This window comes from Biomphalaria glabrata, chromosome 9 (assembly GCF_947242115.1).
Source record: "Biomphalaria glabrata chromosome 9, xgBioGlab47.1, whole genome shotgun sequence".
NCBI classification, from domain to species: Eukaryota; Metazoa; Mollusca; class Gastropoda; family Planorbidae; genus Biomphalaria; species Biomphalaria glabrata.
Window position 1 is genome coordinate 40,613,691 of NC_074719.1, and position 23,543 is coordinate 40,637,233.

A 23,543-nucleotide genomic window follows, 5' to 3' on the forward strand; every position below is an offset into this window, starting at 1 on the left:
AGGAAAACCTATATAGAAAATTTAAAGAAACTAATGCAGAAAGAGTTTACAAAAAGTATATAAAAATTAAACACTTAACCCAAAAAATAAGCAGACAGCTGCAGAGTGAATACATAAACAATGTAATATCTAAAGACAACAACAAAAACCTATGGTCATACATTAAGTCTAAGAAAATGGAAACAACAGGCGTAGCGCCATTAAAAGATGAACATAACATAATACATAATGATAATGAAACTAAAGCAAACATTCTAAACAAATACTTTGCATCAGCATTCTCAGCCCCAAAGACATATTACTGAATTTGAACCAAGTAGACAACATAGAAGATATAGTAGTACAAGAAAATGGAATTCAAAAACTATTAGCCAACACCAAACCAAATAAAGCTTCTGGACCTGATGGTATTCCAGCTAGATTTACTCAAAGAACTAAGTAATGAGCTAGCCCCAGTGTTCAAAATACTCTTTCAGGCTTCACTTAACCAGGGCAGAGTACCAAAGGACTGGAAAGAAGCTAATGTCACCCCCCTATTTAAAAAAGGAGAAAAATCTGACCCAGGAAACTACAGACCAGTATCACTTACCAGCATCACATGTAAAATCCTAGAACACATAATATGTAGCAACATCATAAACCACTTAGACAAACATAATGTCCTCACACCATACCAACATGGCTTTAGGAAATATAGATCATGTAAAACACAACTAATAGGACTAATTGATGATTTTTCAAAAGGTTTAGATAATAGTGAACAAATAGATGCTATTTTACTAGATTTTTCTAAGGCTTTTGACAAAGTTCACCACCATAGTTTGCTTAAAAAATTAAAATATTTCGGCATTAATGGTCCACTGCATCAGTGGATTAAAGACTTTCTGATAGGGAGAGAACAAACTGTAATAATAAATGGCTCTAAATCAACACCGATAACAGTAAACTCAGGTGTACCTCAAGGAACAGTCTTGGGTCCACTACTATTTTTAATTTACATAAATGATTTACCAAATTGCATTAGTTCAGGAACAAAAGTCAGATTATTTGCAGACGATTGCATAATATATAGAACAATAAAAACAACACAAGACACAGATATTTTACAAAGAGAATTAGATGAATTACAGAAATGGGAATCAAATTGGAGCATGTCTTTCCACCCAGAAAAATGTCAGTTGTTAAGAGTAACAAAAAAACTAAAACAAATTAATTCCACTTATCTTATTCATGGCAAACCAGTAACACAGACTAAAAACGCAAAATACCTAGGTGTTATAATAAATGAAAAACTGTCATGGAATCCACATATTGATGAAACTACAAAAAAATCAAACAAAGCATTAGGATTTATTAAAAGAAATTTCTATAAATCAAATAAGAACATAAAACTAAAATGTTATTTAACCTTGGTTAGGCCAATAATAGAATATGCATCCTCTGTTTGGGACCCCTCAACTCAAGAAAACATTAAGAAACTAGAACAGACACAAAATAGAGCAGTGCGATTCATAACAAACGAATATTCACATTTGACTAGAGTAACACCTTTAGTAAAATCACTAAATTTAGAAAGCCTTCAGGACAGAAGGCTCAAAAGTAAAGTAGCAATCATACATAAAACACTGAACCATAATCTTCAAATACAAAAACAAAATTTAATAAAATACTCTGAAAGACACAAAGATAAAGGCACATTCCTCGTCCCATATGCTAGGACAAATTTGTACAAATACTCCTTCTTCCCTAGTGCTATTAGAGCATGGGATGGGTTGCCTGAGCTAGCCAGGAAAACCAGTGACTTGGCAGAATTTAAGTCATTGGTTAATATGCATGACTAAATGCATGACGCGTAGGACGTAATCATCTTCTTTTTTGAAGTAACGTCTGTATTATATAAGATAAAGATAAGATTTTATAAAAATAAATAAAGCTATATATTTGATGGCCTACCTTACATCCAGTTTAAAGCTGTCAAGATTCACATTAAACTGGTTCAGAAAATCTTTTTGCAAAGCCAAGTATTCAGCAGAGCTTTCAATCTTTAATGTATCACTCCATTTTAATGTGTTGGAATACAGTTTTACTTTTTTATATGTCAGTAACATAACAGGTTCTAATGAGAAAAGAATTTATTTTTTTTTTAAATTAAGTTAAACCGATATTGTTTACAAACTTAACATTAAACTGTCAATAGAATAACAAGTTTTTAAAACAGATTTTAAGACCAGTAGCTATAATAATCCATATTATAAGCACTAAATAAGTGATTCAATCGTTCATTTAATTATGTATGTATCAAGAGATCTCAGCAGTTGAGGAAAAGATTTGCATGAAGGATTAGCATTAAATTTTGTATACAGGCTCCTTTTACTAATTAGGTGATTGCCTATAAACAGTGACAAATTGTTTTGACAGCTTTGCAGCCTGAACTCCACAATTCGCCCAAAAAAACACAAGCTTTGTATTAAAACTTTGTATTTTTTCTGGTAATTTTCAAATTAATGAATTCTATATATAAAGCATATATACAAACAAATAGCCCAAAATAAAACTTCCATTTCTTTTAAAGCGTATTTTCTTTCTTTTTCCCTAATTTAACTTATTTTTTATTTGCCTTACATTATATTGTATTATCATTTTGGCTTCCTTTTAACCACAGTCAAAATAATTCTTTTTTTTTTTTCTTCAAGAGAACAAGAACTATAATGATTTCAAACCTGTGTGTGTGTTGATAAGAGTTTTATGCACTGTACAAGTGTCTTAGGTCTACATCATACTCTAGACCTAGATCTAGAACTAAGAATCCACGGTGTGAATATGAGGGATTATTATCACAGACTTGTTGGATTATCAAATCACTTTTTGGTGATGGTAGTTGTCACAGCATTGTTTGAGAATAAGCGTGCCATTCGCACTGGAAAAGGATCGCATCTGAATCTGGCCATGTGGTCGTAAGTTAGTTACTTTAAGGTCCTCAGAGAGGAAGGACATATGTTTTAAGGTATTCTGTTGCATTGAGTAAAGTGTTATTAAGTGTCATTATGAAATGTATTTGATGTTGAATTTCACAAATGATTCTGGAAGCTATTGTTCATTCAATCATTAAGCCTTATGACTGGATTGCCTGTATATATTTTATTTCATATTAATAAATATATTTTCTGCTGATACAGTGTTATTCTGTATATTTCAATGTCTGTCGTCACACTTAAGACTCAGAACATGTGCACAAGAATCTGAAGTAACATCTAATAATTAGACAGTAATTGTAGATGTTACAGTAGTTGATGTTATTTTACATAAATATAAGTTCTATAATTCACAGGCTGAAAGAAATGTAGTGTAGGGGTAGGAGATGGTCTGGGGGAGGTATGGCGAGAGTGAATATGTTACTTTGATATTTTGGTATGATAGTGATATCCCCTTGTTTAAGTACTCCCAGGTTATGAATGTGAATAGTCTTGCACGTGTTAAGAACTGAATGATTTAGTCTTCATTGAATGTGTGAGAGAGTGTGTTAGCTAGTGAGGTCTTGTTCCTGGTCCAGGAAAGTTGGACCTTTACTTCCTGGAATGATGTTTGTGTATTATTTACTGACAGTTAATATAATTGTGTGCTTTATGAAGTATTAAAGTATTATTTGCATTTCCATGGATATCTGAGTTGAAGTTATTTGTATCACCATTAATGAGCCAAGCAAGTATTAATTAATTGGAATAGAGTAATTGTGTAACCCCCTAATGAGCCGAGGCCAAAGACAAGCAAGAATAGAACCCTGACAGGGATAGGCATTGAAAAGGGGTCAAATAAACAATTATAATTAATACAACAAAATTAATATTTTCTTCTTTTTTTTTAAGAAAACACAATGCCAAATAAATGTAGAGTGAGGAACGAGGGGGGAGCATTCAATTAAGGCTTTCTTTTTTTTTTCTTTAGGCCTGAAACTGATGGTCTAAAAAACAATTTCAAAAAAGGGAAGAACCTGAATTTGAACTTGTGGGCCAAAGCCTTCTCAGGCTTCTCAAGCCAATGCGGTAACCACTCTGCTAGCAAAGAGTCTATGAACATGAAAGATTGTAGAGTTATCTCTCTTGTTTCTATTTCATGTTTGTGTTCACTAAGTCTGAGACAGCAGCCTAATATAGATGGGACTAATTGAGCTTATAACGTTACATCTGTCAAGTATGATATCTTCCCTTGTTCAATACCGAACAAAATAATTAATTACCAATAGTTAATTAACTAATGGTCTAATTTTTTAAAATTGATTTTTGCATTGTCAGGCAAAAGAAATAAATCTGCAAAATTTCAGCCTAATCGGAGATTGGTTGTGGAAGAAGTAACGTGTACAAACTTTTAGCCAGACAGAAAGAATGAGTTGATAAAAGTTTTGTAAACATACAAGAATTTACAGCCAAACAGTATGTGTGTGTGTGTTGGATGAAGGAGCATTATAAAGCAGGTCATTCCAAAGTGAGCTGTAGGCTCTTATGCTGCACATGCTATGGAAAAGTCTGCAGTCTGCACTGCCATTCAGAGACTTAATTGTTGAGGAGGGCCGGAGACAAATTTTACCAATATTTCCCTACTTATGTATTGAAGCAAGTGTTTATCTAAAGACCTACATGCTGTAAAAACAAAAGGCATTACCATCTTGTTGAAGTAAAATTCCACAAGTAAGAGACATGCACAAAGGTGTTTTCTTCTGCCTTCTATTACCAGTATTGTGATTCATTTTCTGGGTTGATGTGTGTGAATAAGTCAACTACAACATTCATAATAACTTTTTTTTCAGACCTGGATCGCTTCCACCTCTGAGACAGTCTCATGTGCCTCCTAGATTCGTAAGGCTATAGACTTTAGGCTTTGTCCTACAGCTCAAATATCTCAAGTGTAACAACTATTTACCTAAAGTGCAAGGCTTCATACTGATGTTGTAGTGCACACCATTCAGATCTAATCCAGTCTTTCTCAGATTATCCATCACAGAGAAAAGTTTACTAGCATTTCTCCACTGAACATAAACCTCTACACAACTATCCCTTAAAAAGAAAAGAAAAAGATACCTTCTTTTAAAAAAAACAACAACTGGAAGTGAAAGCTCAATATCAACTCAATCAAGCTTAAAATATATATGTCCTGTTCTGCTAAACTTGTTGAACTGTTTTCTCCTCCCTTTCCCATTCATTCTCCATAATTGAAAATTCAAGAGGAGTTAACTTAATAACCTGGAAGAGGTCAGTCATCAGTGAAGGTGAGGGTACTGGAATGACATGGGAGCAAATGAAGAAAGCTGCTCAGAACTGAGTTCGGTGGAGAGGTGTGGTTGCGGCCCTATGCTCCCCTGGGAGTGCACAGGATTAAGTAAGTAAGTAAGTAACTTAATAAATGTGATGGGGTAATGAGGTGATACAGGGTAATAAGGTGATATGGGGTAATAAGGTGACAAGGGGTGAGAGCCTATGCAATCCAGAAATCATGAATGTAGCAATACTAGGCTGTTCTTTTGTTGCTGCTTTTTTTTTCTGGTTTCAAAATTTCTAAAATGATTAATTTTGTATTGCCAGTTCATCTGGAGGAAGTGCAGTAGCTGAGTGGCTAATTGCTTGGCTTCTACACTGGGGGTCATGGGTTTGAATCCTGGTAAAGACTGGGATTTTTACTTTCAGGATCTTTAGGGCCCCTATATAACCACCCAGCTCTAATGAGTACATGATATTTTTTGGGGAAAAGTAAAGGAGATTGGTGGTTATGCTGGCCACATGACACCCTCATTAATCGTAGGCCACAGAAACAGATTACCTTTATATTATCTGCCCCATAGATCACAAAGATTTGAATGACAAGATCCTCTTTCTAGTTCAACTGGGCAGAAAACTTATTATATTTATTTAAGTTTTGTTTTAACTTTTACAAATATGTATAACTTTAACTACTTATATATGAAAATAACTAATGTTACTTTTTAAAGGACCAAGAAAATACTTTCTGGCTGATATGAATTCTTTTTCCGACCAGTTTTTACCATATGTACATTAGTCATAAAATAAAAAGAGATATTTAAATACAAGAAAACAAAGTTTTTGAGCTAAGAATGATGACATAATTAGCGATCAACAAACTGCACAACCTGCTTAAAACTGCCAGCTAAACATGCAACTTTAGATTACACCCGAACATTAGATTCAGGCCAACAGAAAAGTTTGACCAAAAAAAAATATATTTAAAAAAAATAGAAATAGACAAAATGTGAGCAGCAATACAAAGAGATGTAATGCATCTTCAAGACATATTTCCAGAAAATTCCCTTTCCAGGTAGAAGTAGTAAGCTAAAATAATTTAACAAACTTGTAATGATCAACAAACACATCAATTTACCTTTTCATCAGAATTAATGTTTCCGGAGACCCATCGAGGTCTTTTAATGAGCTATTAGTTATGAGAGCATTTCGGAACTGCTTAAAGTCATCAGAATTGATGTCAGTGTAACTATCCAGCCAAGGCAATTGAATAACAAAGAACTTGAAGTCGACAATGACTGAGTCATCTGTAAATAAAACAATTAAAAAAATGTAAGGCTGCCTTGAAGATGATTGAAAAAAAAATTAACAAGATAACTATTTTTTTTTTACAAAAATTAGGGAAAGACAACAACTTACATTAAAATGAAACTTAGACCAAAAAAAATTTAATATAAATTTTTGTTAAGTGAAAATCCATATTTGATGGCTTTATGCACACAAATTGACACTGGGATTGACAATGTAATAAAGGCTTCTCACCCCCCAATCAACCTCTACATATCATGCTGGGTTAAGTTTAAATTTTGTGATTTAGTTTATTCAAGTCTCAACCTCTCCATAACAAATTCATGGTACATGCTATACTGATACATACATATATTAAACATAAATAAACAGCAGCACCAGGGACCAAGTTTTTACATGAGAGAAAGTAGTGAATTAAAATGCTACGAAAATAAGGGACCAAGGCTCAAACCAGTGACCCTGGAAACGACAACACTGCCTAGTGATAACCCACTAAGCGAACTTAACCTCTAGACCATCGGAATGTCCAAAAAAACATTCTTCTGGTCCAAAGTCATTTCGCGCGAATGTAAATTACCACCCCAGTGGTCAATGATCACATGCCCTAGCCAGCCCCTCCCCCACCTCGCCACATTTGTTCACCAACTTCAATAGAGCCGACACAGACAGCCGTTAGGCATGTATTAGACAAACAATGGCTCTACCTAATTGTGTATCTCTCATAATGACAAGTGGACAACATAAACACGTTATATATAGAAGCTTCAGTGGGTATGAGCAATTAAGCTGTGAACCTAAATATAGAGTTGAAGCTAGGTGCTGTTCATTTATGTTTAATATATGTCTATATTTACATGCTAGACTGAAAAAAAATATCTCCAATTAGACCTATATGGCTCCTTCTATTTTGGAAGACAATGGATGGCTTTGGTTTCATCTTGAGACGGAGCAGAATCTAGTGTGATTGATCAAGCCAATTCTGGAGCGGAAGAATTGCCACAGTTAGTGCATGTCCTTCTTTCCTAGGGCTAGCTGACAGGGCAGCTTTCTTCTTCTTTCTCTTGACTGATGCAGCTTCACTTCTTTTGCACTCTGCAAAATTTGTACCAGCACATACAGTCTGTCTCCTTGCTGTCCGGTCTTGGGCTATCTCCTCCCACATACTTTGTTCAATGCCGTGGCTCTCATGTCTTGCTTACAGACATCTCTGTAGATTAGTCTTGGGTCTGACTCCCTCTGCAAGCTCAGCGTATAGGATGTCTTAAGGGATTCTTCCATTTGGCATGAGAGTGACATGACAGAGCCAGTGTAGGCTTCTCTGTGTAAGAAGAGCATAGATGCTGTGCATATTGGCCTGTTTCAGAACATCCTGGTTGGAGACATGATCCCTCCAGGAGGTGCACATTATGCGTCATAGGCAGCGTAAGTGGAAGCTATTTAATCTGTGTTCTTGAGGCATGTAAGTTGCACAGCTCTCACTGCCATAAAGAAGTGTGCTCAGAATGCAGGCATTGTAGACTAGGATTTTGGTTGCCGTAGTCAATTTGGTATTTTCCCACATGTGCTTGGAGAGTTTTGCCATTGCTGCAGAAACCTTTCCTATTCTTTTTGTCAGATCAGTGTCTAAATCTAGATTAAAGGTTGCTGGCTATTGTTGTTCTCAAGTATGTGAATTCCTGCACCACTGTAAGTGTGTGATTTCCAATCCATATTTCTGGTATTTCTGCGACATCTTGTGCCAGAATTTCAGTCTTGGAGAAGCTCATTGTAAAGCTTAAATCTTGACAAGCATCTGCCAGAATATTCACAAGCCTCTGCAATTCTTCTTGTGAGTGAGATATGAGTGCCACATCATTGGCAAACAGCAGTTCCCTAATCAAGATACGCCATCTCTTCATTTTGGCTTTAAGGCGTGAGAGGTTAAATAGTTTTCCATCGGATCTACTGTGGATATATACTCCATCTTCCAGGGATTTAAAAGTGCTGGTGAGTACAACTGAAAAGAGTGTATGTGTGTGTGTGTGCCTTTGCTGAGTGGTAAAGTGCTTGGCTTTCATACTAGAATGTCTCGCTTCAAATCCTGATGAAGACTGGGATTTTTAATATCAGGATCTTTAAAGCAACTCTGAGTCCACCCAGCTCTAATGGGTGGCTGACATTAGTTGGGGAAAAGTAAAGGCAGATGGTCATTGTGCTGGCCACATGACACCCCAATTAGCCAAGGGCCACAAAAACAGAAGTCCTAACATCATCTCCATATAGGTCGCTAAGTCTGAAAGGGATATTTAGACATATATAAAAGACTAAATCTATAAAGGATATAAGAGAGCATACTTTGTGCACTGTTCCGTGTGCAGAATAAAAGAAAAAAGTATGCTGTAGTTATAGAGGTTTTGGAGTGTGTGACTATAATTTGTGCTATTTTCAAAATGTAAATAAGTAAGCACTGTGCAGAAGAGAGTTATTCACCTGTAACATTGCACTGCTGTTTATTAACACCATAGGTCTTGTTACTTATTACCAGTCCGTTGGTTTTCAACTTATCCATCAGCGTGAAGAAATTGCTGATGTTGGTTGTCTCCCATTGCACATCAATGACAGCGCAGTCTGACCTAAGAATGTTTGAGCAGGTTTTGTTAATGACCGACAAATCCATAAACTTAATGAAGACTAAATTTGAAGGTTGTAATTTAACCTTAGACAAATTCTGACCATTGTTTTTTTTTTTTTTTTCAACTAAATGAGAAGAGTATTGGTCATGTTATGATTTTTTTTTTCTTTATGGGTCCCAAATGTTTATAATTATTATCAGTTTGGCATTTACAGTTTTATTGCTGTCGATATTATTACCAAGGGCTGAGATTATGATGAAATCAATTACTTTAATTTGTATGCAAGTAAAATGGCAATGCTTTAATTAAATATTTAATAAAGGGATTTTCATTATTTGTAAAAAAACATTTTACTAAATAAAAAAAAAGAAGGCTTTATTAACAAAGGTATCAATAACAATGATAGATCATACACAACGTACTAATGATAGAATCAGTTAATTTAATTTGTATGCAAGTGAAATGACACTGATTAAATTAAATATTAAATAAAGGGAATTTCAATATTTGTAAAAAAAAAATTTTACTAATTAAAAAAAAAGGATATGTTAATAAAGATACCAATAACAATGATAGGTCATACACAACCTACTTTTGTACTACTTCTAGATATCTTGGTTTTCCAGTTAGATTCGAGAATGTACTTTGCACTGCCATCAAGACAGCTGTATACATCTCCGAGGAATGATTTTTTAAACTATCAGACCAGGTGAAATTTACCAACGGTAGTTTGAAGTTTAGCAGGTTTAAATCAGCTGAAAGTATAATAAAGACAAATGTAATTCTTTTTTTTTTTTTATGACTGACATGTTCGAAATCAGTGTGTGGAACATGAGATACAATTGAAATTTTAGGGAGCCTGGTTGCTGAGACAATGGACCACCAGGTGAACATTTTTGAAAAGCATTTCGGGATGGTTCATGAATACATTTTCGACTTTTTAAGTTATTCTGCCTAATATCTGATTTGCAAAATGCTTAACTTCATTGACCACTTTTAGTCTTTAAAAGAAGATTTTATGTATGGTAAGTGTCGAGACAAATGGGACAATTGTCCGTGAACTTATGACATCATAAGGAAAAAGACATGCATTTATGAGATCTAGAATAAAATCGTGAAGGATCTGGAGCTTTTTATTCTAATTTTCTTTAGTAGTTAGGTTTAGGGTTAGAATAGAAGATGTAAATGTCATAGAAAGGAAACAATGTAGTAGCCAGGGCAGTTACTGTGACTCTAAATTGTGATTTGAAACTCTGAAGTTATTTTTATTAGATACATTTGAGACAGTTCATTTTTTGCATCTGATATGGTCTTTGTTCATTTTAAAATTGTTTTAAAGTGAGTAAAAGAAATCTGCATAAAACATATTATCACTATGAAATATATATTCCATCTAACAAAAACATAAACATAAGCATGAATATTAAAGGATTTACCTGTAAAATCACAATTTTCATTAGTGATTTGAACTATCTTGTTATTTAACAATATTCCTGTGTTCTTTATCTTCTGGATTGTAAAGTTGAGATTTCCTGGATTATTTAGCATTACAGGTACAGTTGCAGCCACACATCCAGGTCTAAATAAAACATATCAACATTGAGACATTGAAATTGACTTCAATAAGTTCACGCAAGTTCTACATTCAAATTGTATGTACCGGTATATACCAAAAATATATATTGAACTACTAAGATGAGTTACTATTAATTTCAAACTAGTATGTGTTACCTTCCGTTGTAAGCTACTGGTCCTACATACAAAGATTCTAACGTAAAAAAGAATTCTGACAGCTGCAGAGTTGGGAAAGAACAAAACAACAAATTAATAGTCGCACTACAATTTATCACCAAAGAAAATTATAATGTACCGGTATATGTAAGCCATGGCCTGCCAATCTGTTACCATGTGTTACCAGGGCCCTAATGCACTGATAATTTCAATAGTTATGTTAAAACTAAAAATATGATAACAATATGCAGATAAATCACTAGTTTTGTAACACTGGATAAGTGCATATACATTAATATTACACATAAAAAAAATTGAAGCATGTTTTAAACCAGTGGTTCCCAAACTTTTTTGTCTCGTAGACCCCTTGCCATGTTTTCTGGTTATCGGTAGACCCCCTGCTTAACTTTCAAATTTTTGCAAATTCAACATTTTTTTTAAAACTAATTTCTATCTGTACAAAAAGTAAAGTTCCCCTCAGACCTTGTGGTCTATAGAGCAGATGATGTAAAGGTCATCTGTTTCTGTGGCCTACGATTATCGAGGGTGTCATGTGGCCAGCATAACGACCAACAGCCTTTACTTTCCCCAACTAATGTCAGGTACCCATTAGAGTTGGGTGGCCTCAGAGGCGCCCAAAAGATCCCGAAATTAAAAATCCAAGTCTTCAACAGGATTCAAACTCGGGACCCGCGGTTCAGAAACCAAGCACTTTACCGCTCAGCCAAAACACCTCCTAATTTCTATCTGTAGAGAGTTGAAAAGTGAAAAAGTACTTTAAAGCTACATATTAGAGATTTTAGAGATCTCTCTTTTTTATTGATAAAATTCAAAACCAATTAAAATAGCAATATGTATTGCTGGAATCTCCAAACACAATGACCTTAAGTATCATTGTAAGAGTTTTCGCAAAGAGCAGTTTCTCGTGTATTTGTTGACGTTTCACGAGTTGCTCAAATATTGTGTCCGCGCGAAGATGTTATCACTATCAGGAGAAAGAGCGAAGGCGAGTGACTGTCGCCTAAACCAGTAAGCTTCGAGCATGAAGGGCTCATTAGTATTGGCTGGCTAACCACCTAGCAGAAGTAAAACTGAATTCAAAACTCTCCTGTCTTGCAACTCAAACATGGGAAAGGTTTTGTGGGTTAACCTGAGGAAAAATAAGGAGCCGGCGTCCGGCGACCATAATGCAGTTTGCAGCACACACGACTACATCCTGTCAGAACCTGTGACGCTGCTGAGCCCAAACTTATATATGTAGTTTGGAAAGAATTACATATGAAGCTTTTAATTTTATAACTCATGCCATCGAAGCAACCTTGAACTGTATTGCTGCTTAAAGAAATTCTTTAAATAATATCAGATGTGGGTTTGTGTAAAACAGGTTTTAAAACTACAAAGGCTGATAAAAATCAATGTTTTACCTATGGTGTTTTCCACATTTTGCCATAAATAAGTAAATTTCCTCTTTCAGACATTGTGAGGATGTTATGGTCATCTGTTTCTTTGGCCAACGGTTAACGAGCAGGGTGTCATGTGGGCAGAACAACGACCAACCGCCTTTACTTTTACTAACATAATTCAGGTACCCATTAGAGATGGGTGGACTCAGGGGAGCCCTGAAAATCCTGAAATTCAAAATTCACAGAGATTCGAACCCAGGACCCCAATTACTGAAGTCAAGCGCTTAACCACTACCACCACACCCTTATTTTGCTATAAGTGAACAGATATTGTAAGACTCATAAACCACCATCTTCTCTACATGATGTTGAATAGAGATTTTGTGGGTCTTTTCTGAACTTTATCTTTGAATGTTCAAAAGTTTTTCAAATCTATATCTTTTTATCTGGGTGATATTGTCGCAGATGATCCTCAAGCGTAATTAATTTCATATCGTCATAAAAAAGGCAATCGGTAACCGCTTGGTTGACAAGGAAAGAATGAACAATTTTATATAATCAACGCTAGACAGTCTACATTTCTTTTCGTTAAACATTATTTACATGAAGACAAAATAAAGTTATTTTAAAAAGTATTGAAATTAAATACAACAGTTTTTCGTTTGAATAGCAGGATAAATACTTAAATGATTAACTAAGTTACAAATTATATATAGTGTGAAGAATTACATTAATGGGATGTAAAAATTAAAGTCACGACCTGCTATATGATATCTATTATCATAGACCCCCCTCGGACATCTCATGGACCCCCAATTTGTTTTTTCACTTTCGTAGACCCCTTGAAAGTCTTCGTAGACCCCTGGGGGTCTATATAGACCACTTTGGGAATCACTGTTTTAAACCAATAGGTATGGTGAAATACAAGATAACACACACCATTACAGAATATCCAAACCTTTATCAATCCCCAACTTTTTGCAGTACCATCTCAATATTCCTCCCACAATTCTCTACATTAAAGATACACATGCACATTTTTTTCTCCTTAGGAAACGTAGTTCACAGTTGCCAAAATGTGTTTTTTTATGTAGATTGACTTGACCCAAATGGTTTGTAAAGTTTGAAATATAATTTAAATCCATGTAAGTGTATTGATATTGGTGATGAATAGATTGGGGCCAACATAGAATATTCACTAAATTAATCACTAAAGATAATATCCCTTAGACTGGGAAAAAATATAAGTTAGCTAAATAAGGAAAGGCTTATCCATTAGCTTCTGTATGAAGATTTTTGTTTGCTCTTCTCTAAAGGAGTTTATGTCAAAGTGATGCAGTTAATCTTTAAAGACATTTATTTACATGTAAGCTAACATTTAGTTATCAAGGTGTTTAGAAGTATTGCAATAGATCTTTTATCTTGATGCATGACAGTGTTTTTCAATTCTTTTACTTGTGGTAACCTGTCATTAGAAAGATGGTATGGAACTCTGGAAATATTTGACCACTATTCCATGAGAAGATGGAATGAATCACATTTGTAGATATAGATTGAAAAGTCTTTTGCAAGAGAGCATTCTGAGTTGAGCTTGTTGCAGATGACTCACGCGTATATAAAAGAACATTGTTAGGTGGAAAGACCTTTTTGTTTAATCATTAACTTTTTTTAATGATAACATTGTTTTACTCGATCAATATTCATGATACTTCTATAATACATGTTCTTTTATCCCTAATTACAAAAAGTACCCCTTTCAGATCCCCTTGGAAAGCCATTGAGCCATACAGGTTGAGAAACACTGTCATATGAAAATGTGGATTTTAGTTTCATCATCATCATCATCACTCCTTTGAGTTTCTCATGGAAGATAGGGCCTCGACAAAAACACGCCACTCTCCACGGTCTCTTGCTAGTTTTTTTATGGTTTCCCAGCTCTTCCCGGTCTTCTCTGCTTCTTCAAGTACACTGCGTCGCCATGTTCTTTTTGGTCTTCCTCTGCGTCTTGTTCCCTGGGGGTTTCCACTCTAAGGCCTGTCTAGCTCTGTTGCTGCTGGTATCTTTTCTAAGGGTGTGACCAATCCATCTCCACTTCCTCTCTAAGATCTGCACTTCTATATTTTTCTGTCCACTCATCTCCCACAGTTTGGAGTTTTCTACTTTGTCTTTGGATTTTAGTTTGGCCAATCGTAACACTGTTCATGCTTTGATTTTTATGTGTTCTAGATTTCTACTAGAGAGTTAACAACATTTTTTGTTTTATATGTTTCTGATGTTCTTTCTAGCTCTAACCTTTAACAGAATGGCAGGGGGTGGCAGAAGGTTATGGTTAAAACCCAGAATCATTGTGACTATTGAAGAACAACATGCCACATGAACAGCTATATTGTTGTTATCAACTTGTTGTGAATGAGTGTAATGAACTAACTGACTTGTTTCTCAACCCCAAGCTTCATGATTTTTTTATAAGTTATGGGCAAGACTAGATTACATACCTGGTACTTGATTGATATTTGTCAATAAAATTACATTCCCTACCCTATTATAGATTTCCATCCTTTTTTCTATGTCATCAGGCCAGTCTGTCAAAATGTAGAGCACTATGTTTGTGTGAGTGGCTGGAGCAAAAGCTGTTGTAGAAACATAGGCAAATAAAATGTTAAACTAGATAATGTTGGCTCATGTTTAACACACAGTTATCTTGCATGAAAAATAGATAGTTTTGTTTAAGATATGGTCATTGAACACATTTTAAGGATCCTCCCCCCCCCCCCCATAAGACCAGAAAAGAATAAATAATTTGTCCTTTTTTTTTTTTAGTTTATAGCTTTCTAAACTGAAGTTTATTTTGCTGTATGTGCTATGGGGGAAAAAAAATACCATACTGTTCTTCTCATCTGCAATGCAGGGAGTTAGTCATGTTGGTTAATGGAGTGACAAGGTCTGTTTGAGGTGGGCTGGTTCAGAATATTCTAAGAGTAAAGGTTAAATAAATTCATAATGGAGGAAGCAAAGCCTGCAGTGGGGTAAATGTGCAGGGATCAATCTATTTAGAAAAAAAAAAATTTAAGTTTTTTTTTCTTAAGTTGGAAATTTATGGGAATATAAAAGTTAAGGAAACTGCAAAGCAAATAAGCATATTTTTTAAAAGTTTAAGGTTGAAATCTTAGGGGATGTTGGGATATTTTTTTTTAAGCAAACCCTCAGCTTTGCAAGAGAGTCGATATCAATAGTGAGAACATAGGGATAAAGTGAGTGATTTCACTGATCCCACAGTGTCATAAGAAACAGATAAAGTTGACTTCATCTGTCCTTGGAATTTTTAAGTCATCAAGAGATTTTACTTGAGTAAAATTAGCATTTCAACTCTAGATTTTAATCCCAAGAGAATTGTATATGAAGAATTCACTCTGAACACATCTTCACTGACCTCCACCCCCCCCCCCACCCACCCCCAGACACATACACTCAATCACCAGTTATTTACTGATCATAATACATATTAAACATAAAAATTACCTCTGCAGTCTGCAGGCCCGTAGAAGAATCCACTCGTTCCATTCAGAAATGAGCAGTTGCACTGCTGTGGTTGCCCATTGGCTATGTCATATAAACATTCAATGGAGCTTTCTTTGTTCTGGGAGCAATTCTGTACCTTGTAATGCTTCACTCCAACAGCTTTGAACACATCCTGTCATTGAAAGGTTGAGAATCAGTGTATTATTTAGACTTTCATGAACCATTTTAGTAACGTAAACAGCAAACTACATATGCGCATTACTATAAATTACTCAAGAGAGAACTGAAACTGTATGTTAAAATTGATAGGAAATATGGCGAGCTCCTGAGGTTTCCTGAACATGAATCCTGTTATGGTTGGGTATTCAAAATGGAAGACATTCCAAAAAACATTATCATTATTATTATTAGTTTTATTATTGTAAAAATGAACTAGTATTCATTTTCTGGCACTTCCAGAGTCATTGTTGTCCCCACTAGATAAACTATATGGCAGGGTTGTAACATTATCCCATCAGACAGGTGATGAGAATCTTCTTAGGTTCAGGTCCTCAAAATTTAATAATATTAGAAGTTATAGTATTAGTATGTTAACTATTATTGACTAATGGCTCTTCTTAAAGAAAAAAAAATGTTGTCTGAATAGACTAATGTATGATCAAACCAGCAATACAAATGATTAGGCAGATTAAACTAAATGAAAGTGGAAAGGCAATTATAAACATGGAAGACACCTTCTGTATTGTTTTGTTTTACACGTTTCAAATGTACCTTCAAAATAGAAGATTATTATATGATAACACAATAGCTCAATTGTAAGAGTTCTCTTTCTTGAAAAATTCAATGAATGGAAATGCCATGATGCCACAACACAACTACTAATATAATCAAACCTTAATGTCCAATGTAAAATTCAACAAAGATGGCATTGAAGTTTGAATATTTGTATTGACAGCTTGCGTCAACCTCTGTCTCAGCTCACAGCTTGTTAAGTTATCTGACAGAGAGACAAATACATTGGTCTTGATTTTTTAAATGATAAGGTATAGGCTTAGATATTTCAATTACACTAGTGCACAAAACATTGACAAATGTGGCTCTCTGGTTAAGTTTAAGAGTACTAGATGTTAAACTGAAAAACCAATAGTTATAGCTGATTTTAAAGGTGGCTAATCTGTCAGGGATGGTAAAGGTTATTGCTCATTGTGATGATAACACAAAATCCTCATGAAGGTTCTCAATCTTTCAAAATTCTCCTTTTTATCTTATCTTATATAATACAGACGTTACTTCAAAAAAGAACATGATTACGTCCTACGCGTCATGCATTTAGTCATGCATATTAACCAATGACTTAAATTCTGCCAAGTCACTGGTTTTCCTGGCTAGCTCAGGCAACCCATTCCATGCTCTAATAGCACTAGGGAAGAAGGAGTATTTGTACAAATTTGTCCTAGCATATGGGATGAGGAATGTGCCTTTATCTTTGTGTCTTTCAGAGTATTTGATTAAATTTTGTTTTGCGAGTTTCAGCGTGTCTCTGAAGATTATTTCAAGAGTATTATTTTAAAGATGCCAAATAAGTCATGTGACCTTGATCCCATTCCAACTTCCTTGCTCCTTGAATGTTTAGATGAGCTTGTACCTACAATTACTAACTTTGTGAACTCTTCACTGACTTCAATCATTGTACCACAGCAATTTAAGTATGCACTTGCCAGGTCCTTAAAGAAATCCAGTTTTATGAGCTTGTACCTACAATTACTAACTTTGTGAACTCTTCACTGACTTCAGGCATTGTACCATAGCAATTTAAGTATGCACTTGCCAGGTCCTTAAAGAAATGCCTAAAAAACTATCGCCTGTATCAAATCTTCCATTTCTGTCAAAGCTTCTGGGGCACATCATGTTAACTGAAATTCTTTCTCCTCTTGAACAGTACTGTCTCTTGGAAGAATTTCAATCTGCATATAGGAAGTGCCGAAGCACAGAGACAGCAGTGGTCAGGGTACTAAACAACTTACTTCACTATTCCGACATAGGCCACACATCAATACATTCCATGCTTGACTTGTCCGCAGCCTTTGATACAATAGACCAAGAAATTATGATAGCCAGATTCTCTGCCACTTTTGGTTTAGCAGGAATTGTCCTAAAGTGGCTTGGATCCTACCTAACTGAACGCACCCAAAGTGTCAATGTTAACGGGACAGAATTGACAAGCTTACTAATGAAGTATGAAGTACCCCAAGGATCAGTTCTAAGCCCAGTACTGTTCACTATGTATACATACCCACTCAGCGGTGTCATACAGCCAAATGGGATCTTATACCACTTCTTTGCCGCTGACTCACAGTTATACAATTCCTCGCATCTGGCAGAGAAAATCAGTGGTACTGTTGCTAGCGTGAGTGATTGGATGGTTGAGAATAAGCTCAAGATGAATGAAGACAAGACAGAAGTAATTTTGATTGGCACTTGGAACAACGTCTCAAAAGTCGAAAACACAGATTCTCTTTTTATCACAAACTGCCAGGTTCCTTATGTCTATGTAGTGCCAAATCTTGGAGTTTTCTTTGACTCAACACTATCTTTTGACCCACACATAAGTCAGCTCTGCAAGGGTCTTTATCTGCAGCTGCGCAGGTTAGGCCAGATCCGACCATATTTAACAAAGGAGTCAACAAAAAAGCTAGCTGTGGCATTCATACTCTCCCACCTTGACTACTGCAACGCTAGCAGGTATATCCAATGACAAAATAGCCAAGCTGCAACGTATTCAAAACAACGGCGTACATATAGTTTTTAGAAAAACAAGACAAGATTCTGCTACTACGCTCTCTTTGCACACTCCATTGGCTTCCTGTGAAAGCGAGAATCGACTACAAGGTGGTGACACTTTGTCATCAGTGTATCTACAGCAAAGAAATGCCCTTGTACCTTAGAGATTTGATCACTCCATATGTCCCTCAGAGAGCCCTGTGCTCAATTGGACTCAATGCTTTTAGTGGTGCCACGTTTCTCCCTCAAAAGCTACGGTCTGCTGGCTTTTTCAGTGCACGGACCAAAAGTTTGGAACTCACTCCCCATTGATCTCAGACTGATAATATGCCACACTACTTTCAAGGAGAACATTAAGACCTACCTGTTTAAAACTTTTTTAGACTAGTTTGTCATTTTAGCTGTCTTATTTGTGTTTTTAATATTATTACAGTGCCTTGAGCCTACATTTTGTTTGTTAACAGCGCTTTATAAATAAAATTATTATTATTATTATTATTAATAAGAGTACTTGGTAGAAGATAAAAAGGGGAAGGGGAGGAGAATAATGTTAATATATATTCTTTAGTTACAGCAAAATTTTGTTGAATAAAGATGAGATTACTTTTATAAATAAAAAAAAAGAAATTTTTTTTTCCTAATGATTTATCAGGACTTATTATGAATCTGGGAGGTGCTGTGACTGAGCAGTAAAGCACTTGGCTTCTGAACCGAATCCTGGTGAAGACTGAGATTTTTAATTTCAGGATCTTTGGGCACTGAGTCAACCCAGCTCTAATGGGTACCTGACATTAGTCGAGGAAAAGTAAAGGAGGTTGGTTGTTGTGCTGGCCACATGACACCCTCTCTAACTGTGGGCCACAAAAACAGATGACTTTACATCATCTGCCCTATAGATCGCAAAGTTTGAAAGGGGAACTTTAACTTATTTTTTTCATGAATATGACCCAGCTTGAGTGTAAGAATAATACCAAGAAGGGAAAAGTAGTTTCAAAACTCTAAGGAGTCACAACGAAACTTAACTGGTAAAGACAATTACTCAATGACTCAGGTGTGTAAAGCAGTACTAAAATTTTGATATATATATTGATTACAATAGGACTAAAATTGTGCAAAGTTTTCAACTCATGTACTCCCTATGGGATGAAAAAAGACTACAGATGATAAATTATAATGTTTCAATGAAATTAAACTATGTATATCTACCCTTTGTTTCCTTTTCACAAGCCAGGCCCCCTCTTCCAGAATTACAGTCACACAATCTGCCATCAGATATAGAACCAATACAGGATCCTTGACCACTGCACGGGTTTATCAAGTAGTCACAGAGTCGAGCTGAAATTATTAATTAAACATCAAATATATAATCAATTATAAAGATTTTAATTAAGAAGTGTCTAATGTGTTCTTTCTGCTGAAGTTGAGAATATTCAGTAACAGGTATCTAAAGCCTAAATGATGGTACTGTAAAGAAGTAAAAAGTTTTAAAGATTGTGCAAAATCTGGGTTTTTATTAGCTTGAGAGACCAAATTTTTTTTCAAAAGATCCTGAACAGGATGTAAATAAATAATAATCTGACTTACAAATCTTAACATTTGGACAAAGGTGTGTTACTTCTATTCTGATTCATGTCTTGTCTATGTCAACAAATAATTGTGCATCAGTTCTCTCTTTGTATGTTGTGTGATGTTGAATATCATTATTTATTAACTCACTATATGTGTCTATGTCAACAAATAATTGTGCATCAGTTCTCTCTTTGTATGTTGTGTGATGTTGAATATCATTATTTATTAACTCACTATATGTGAGTGTCTATGTCAACAAATAATTGTGCATCAGTTCACTGTTTGTATGTTGTGTGATGTTGAATATCATTATTTATTAACTCACTATATGTGAGTGTCTATGTCAACAAATAATTGTGCATCAGTTCACTGTTTGTATGTTGTGTGATGTTGAATATCATTATTTATCAACTCACTATATGTGAGTGAGGGCTAAAAACTACATTTATATGCAAAGAGCATATGTCCCCCTACAAGTCAAGAGCATGTGGTTCCCCTACCTGGCATGCCTGGGACAGATAATATAACACACTTCATCCCTTAAGCAGCTGGATGTTGACATGAACACTATTGAACACCCTCCAGTGGAGGTATTTAAAAGTAATTTGGGACAGTGTTAATAACTAAATATGTATTGCACCTCAGTGAAACTTAATATTATGATGTATACAGGTATCCCAAAATAAAATTCACCGCAGGGGACAGAAGCAGATGGCGCAAAGAAAATCTTAATCGACCACCAGCGAACAATGGTTATGCTTGTCCTGGATGTGGCAAAGTATGTAGATCACAGTTAAGCATAGGCTAATTTAGCAGCTGTCTAGGGCCTCACACAGGACTTAAAAAAACTATAGAAAAATTGCGAAACTTGGATCAGACTTTAAACATTAGTAGAGCACCATAACCCTATTTTTTTTTAAATGTAACTCTTGTCTCTTCTACAGAAATTGCTATATATGAACTTCAGGTATTTGTTGATTTAGACGTAGACACAGGCACTCAGACAGGTTTTTAACACATTGCGTTTTTTTTTATTTTTTCACTGATTCTTTTTAATTTTTAAAAATTTCATTTAGGGCCACCAATTTCATTTCGCCTAGTGTCCCTGATTATCTAAGGCCAAGCCAGTCCTGACTGATGTGTTTTGTGTAAATTAACAGCTGGTCTAGTTAGCCAAGTTCTAATTAACATACTAACACCAAATTAAAAAAAAAATCCACAAGTTGAATTAGTATTTGAACGAGACAAAGAGAGAGCTAAATATGGTATTAATATAAATATGAAGATAAAGAACAGAGCATTTGAACGAGACAAAGAGAGAGCTAAATATGGTATTAATATAAATATGAAGATAAAGAATAGAGATAAGAGTTCTCAAGACTAAAAATTAAGTAATATTTAATTACCATGATCTGATGCACATTTTTACATTGCTATTTTTAGTTGGAGATTAAAATGTTAAAAACTTTAGGCAGGTTTATGATTTTCATTAATTTAATAAGCTGAACATTTTATAAGTTTAAATATTTGCAAAACATACTTCCTTATATGAGATAATAAATAATAAAAATACTTGTTTTTTTTTTATAGTTCAAAGGTTAATGAGGAGTTCAGTATTTCATGCAGCCCAAACTGAAACCTACATGTTTTGCCACATCCTAAGCATACATAACCATTTGTCTCTCAGTGGTTGATTTAGATTCTCTTTTTGCTATCTACATTTGTCCTCAGCAATGAGAATAAATAAATGGATGGCTGCCTGGTCGTGCGGTTTGCGCGCTGGACTGTCGTTCGGATTTATCGACGGTCGAGGGTTTAAACCCTGTCCGCTCCCATCCCCCGTCGTCCAGCGGGAGGTTTGGACTAGGAAGTAAACTATCTTCAACTCTAAAGGAACATCCGAAACATGTAAAACAAACATTTTACAAATAATAATGAACTATTTACAGCAGCACTGTATTTTTTGTTGTTTTGATTGTTGTTGTAAATTACTTCCACAACGTAGCTCACTGTACTATAGAGCAACTAGTGAATGATTTGTTTGAGACAAACAAAGCTTGTGAAGAAAAACTCATTTAAAAACTTAATGTTTACATGGGCAAAAAAAATATGGTTACTAGATGAGAGAAGTGCAACCAACGTGCCTATTACCTTCACAGGTGTCACCATAGTAACCTGGTGGACAGGTGCACTGATATCCATGGGCATCAGCTGCTTCAGCACAGGTTCCATTGTTTTTGCAGCGGTGAACAGTTGTATTGGCAATTATAGAAAAGACTGTGCGACAATCTAAATAAATTGAAAAGATTTTTAAAATGTATAGAAATGCTTAAGATTTGCATTGTACAGAAATGTTTAAGAATTATGAATAATTTAGAATAAATTGTATTTCTCTTACATAGGCTGTTGTTGTTTTTTTCCTTTAGAATTGCAGCTCCTATCTATTGTGTGGATATTTGAAAAGGGGGCATCTGGTAAAAGATTCCTGTGCTGCCATTATGGGATCAGCAAGCAATGAGTTAAATTGAGTCAAATCCCACTATAAAGTTTCTGGACTATATCATGGTTTTTATTATTAGGTAGCCAAGGGATTTATTCCACACAGCCGCACAACCCACATGTTGATAAAAAGTATACCTTGGAGTTATAATAAAAGAAAAGAATCCCCAATCCCAAAAATTGACAAGATTATTAAAAAAATCAAACAAAGCATTTGAGTTTACTAAAAGAAAGTTTACATACCAAACTAGAACATAAAACTAAAATGTCTATTTTCTGTTTTGGACCTTCAACTAAAGAAAACATTGGTAAAACCACTATATTTAGAGACACTTCAGGATAGAAGACTAAAAAGTAAAAAGCATAAACCCGTAAAACACTGAACCTTAACTGAGAGGTCAGGTAACAGTTAATGGTACCACATGAATGTGAGTTAGTAACTTGTTAAGACAGTCTTAATGCAAGAAAAACTGACTAAACACTCACCAAATGTGTTGCAATCTGAGCCATAGTAGCCAACGCTGCAGGAACATGTTGTCTGACCATCTATGTACGTCTTACAGATGCCATAACACTTCTGTTCAGAGCCACACACAACTGGATCATTGTGGATATCTAAGACATGTCACATAACACATTAAACATTTTAATTTGTTTTATATTTATGTCAGAATTAGTCTTTTGATTAGAATCTATACATATCTGAAACTCTAGAAAATGTCATTATCATTAATTTGCAATCTCCAGTATATTTAATCTTTGGTTTTTTATTGCAGTTAACACAAAAATAAAGTTTTTGATTTATTATCTTAAAACAATTGTTCTGGTTTTATTATTGATTAATCCTGTATCCATTACCACTTCAGTCAATAAAA

At 34.9% G+C, this 23,543-nt stretch overlaps 1 protein-coding gene across 2 annotated transcripts in view; it reads right to left on the reverse strand.

The window, feature by feature from the left end:
* LOC106062499 (uncharacterized) overlaps positions 1-23,543 on the reverse strand; it is a 134,914-nt gene that overhangs the window by 67,079 nt on the left and 44,292 nt on the right. For both annotated transcript variants that reach the window (XM_056041893.1, XM_056041894.1), the window contains 13 exons: positions 23,155-23,283; positions 22,321-22,458; positions 19,807-19,935; positions 16,713-16,816; positions 15,820-15,991; positions 14,839-14,930; positions 10,898-10,959; positions 10,603-10,745; positions 9,759-9,921; positions 9,024-9,166; positions 6,385-6,553; positions 4,915-5,048; positions 1,954-2,116 (listed from right to left, as the gene is read on the reverse strand). In XM_056041893.1, coding sequence (XP_055897868.1) covers positions 1,954-2,116; positions 4,915-5,048; positions 6,385-6,553; positions 9,024-9,166; positions 9,759-9,921; positions 10,603-10,745; positions 10,898-10,959; positions 14,839-14,930; positions 15,820-15,991; positions 16,713-16,816; positions 19,807-19,935; positions 22,321-22,458; positions 23,155-23,283 — 1,741 coding nt within the window. The remainder of the gene's footprint in view (positions 1-1,953; positions 2,117-4,914; positions 5,049-6,384; positions 6,554-9,023; positions 9,167-9,758; positions 9,922-10,602; positions 10,746-10,897; positions 10,960-14,838; positions 14,931-15,819; positions 15,992-16,712; positions 16,817-19,806; positions 19,936-22,320; positions 22,459-23,154; positions 23,284-23,543) is intronic.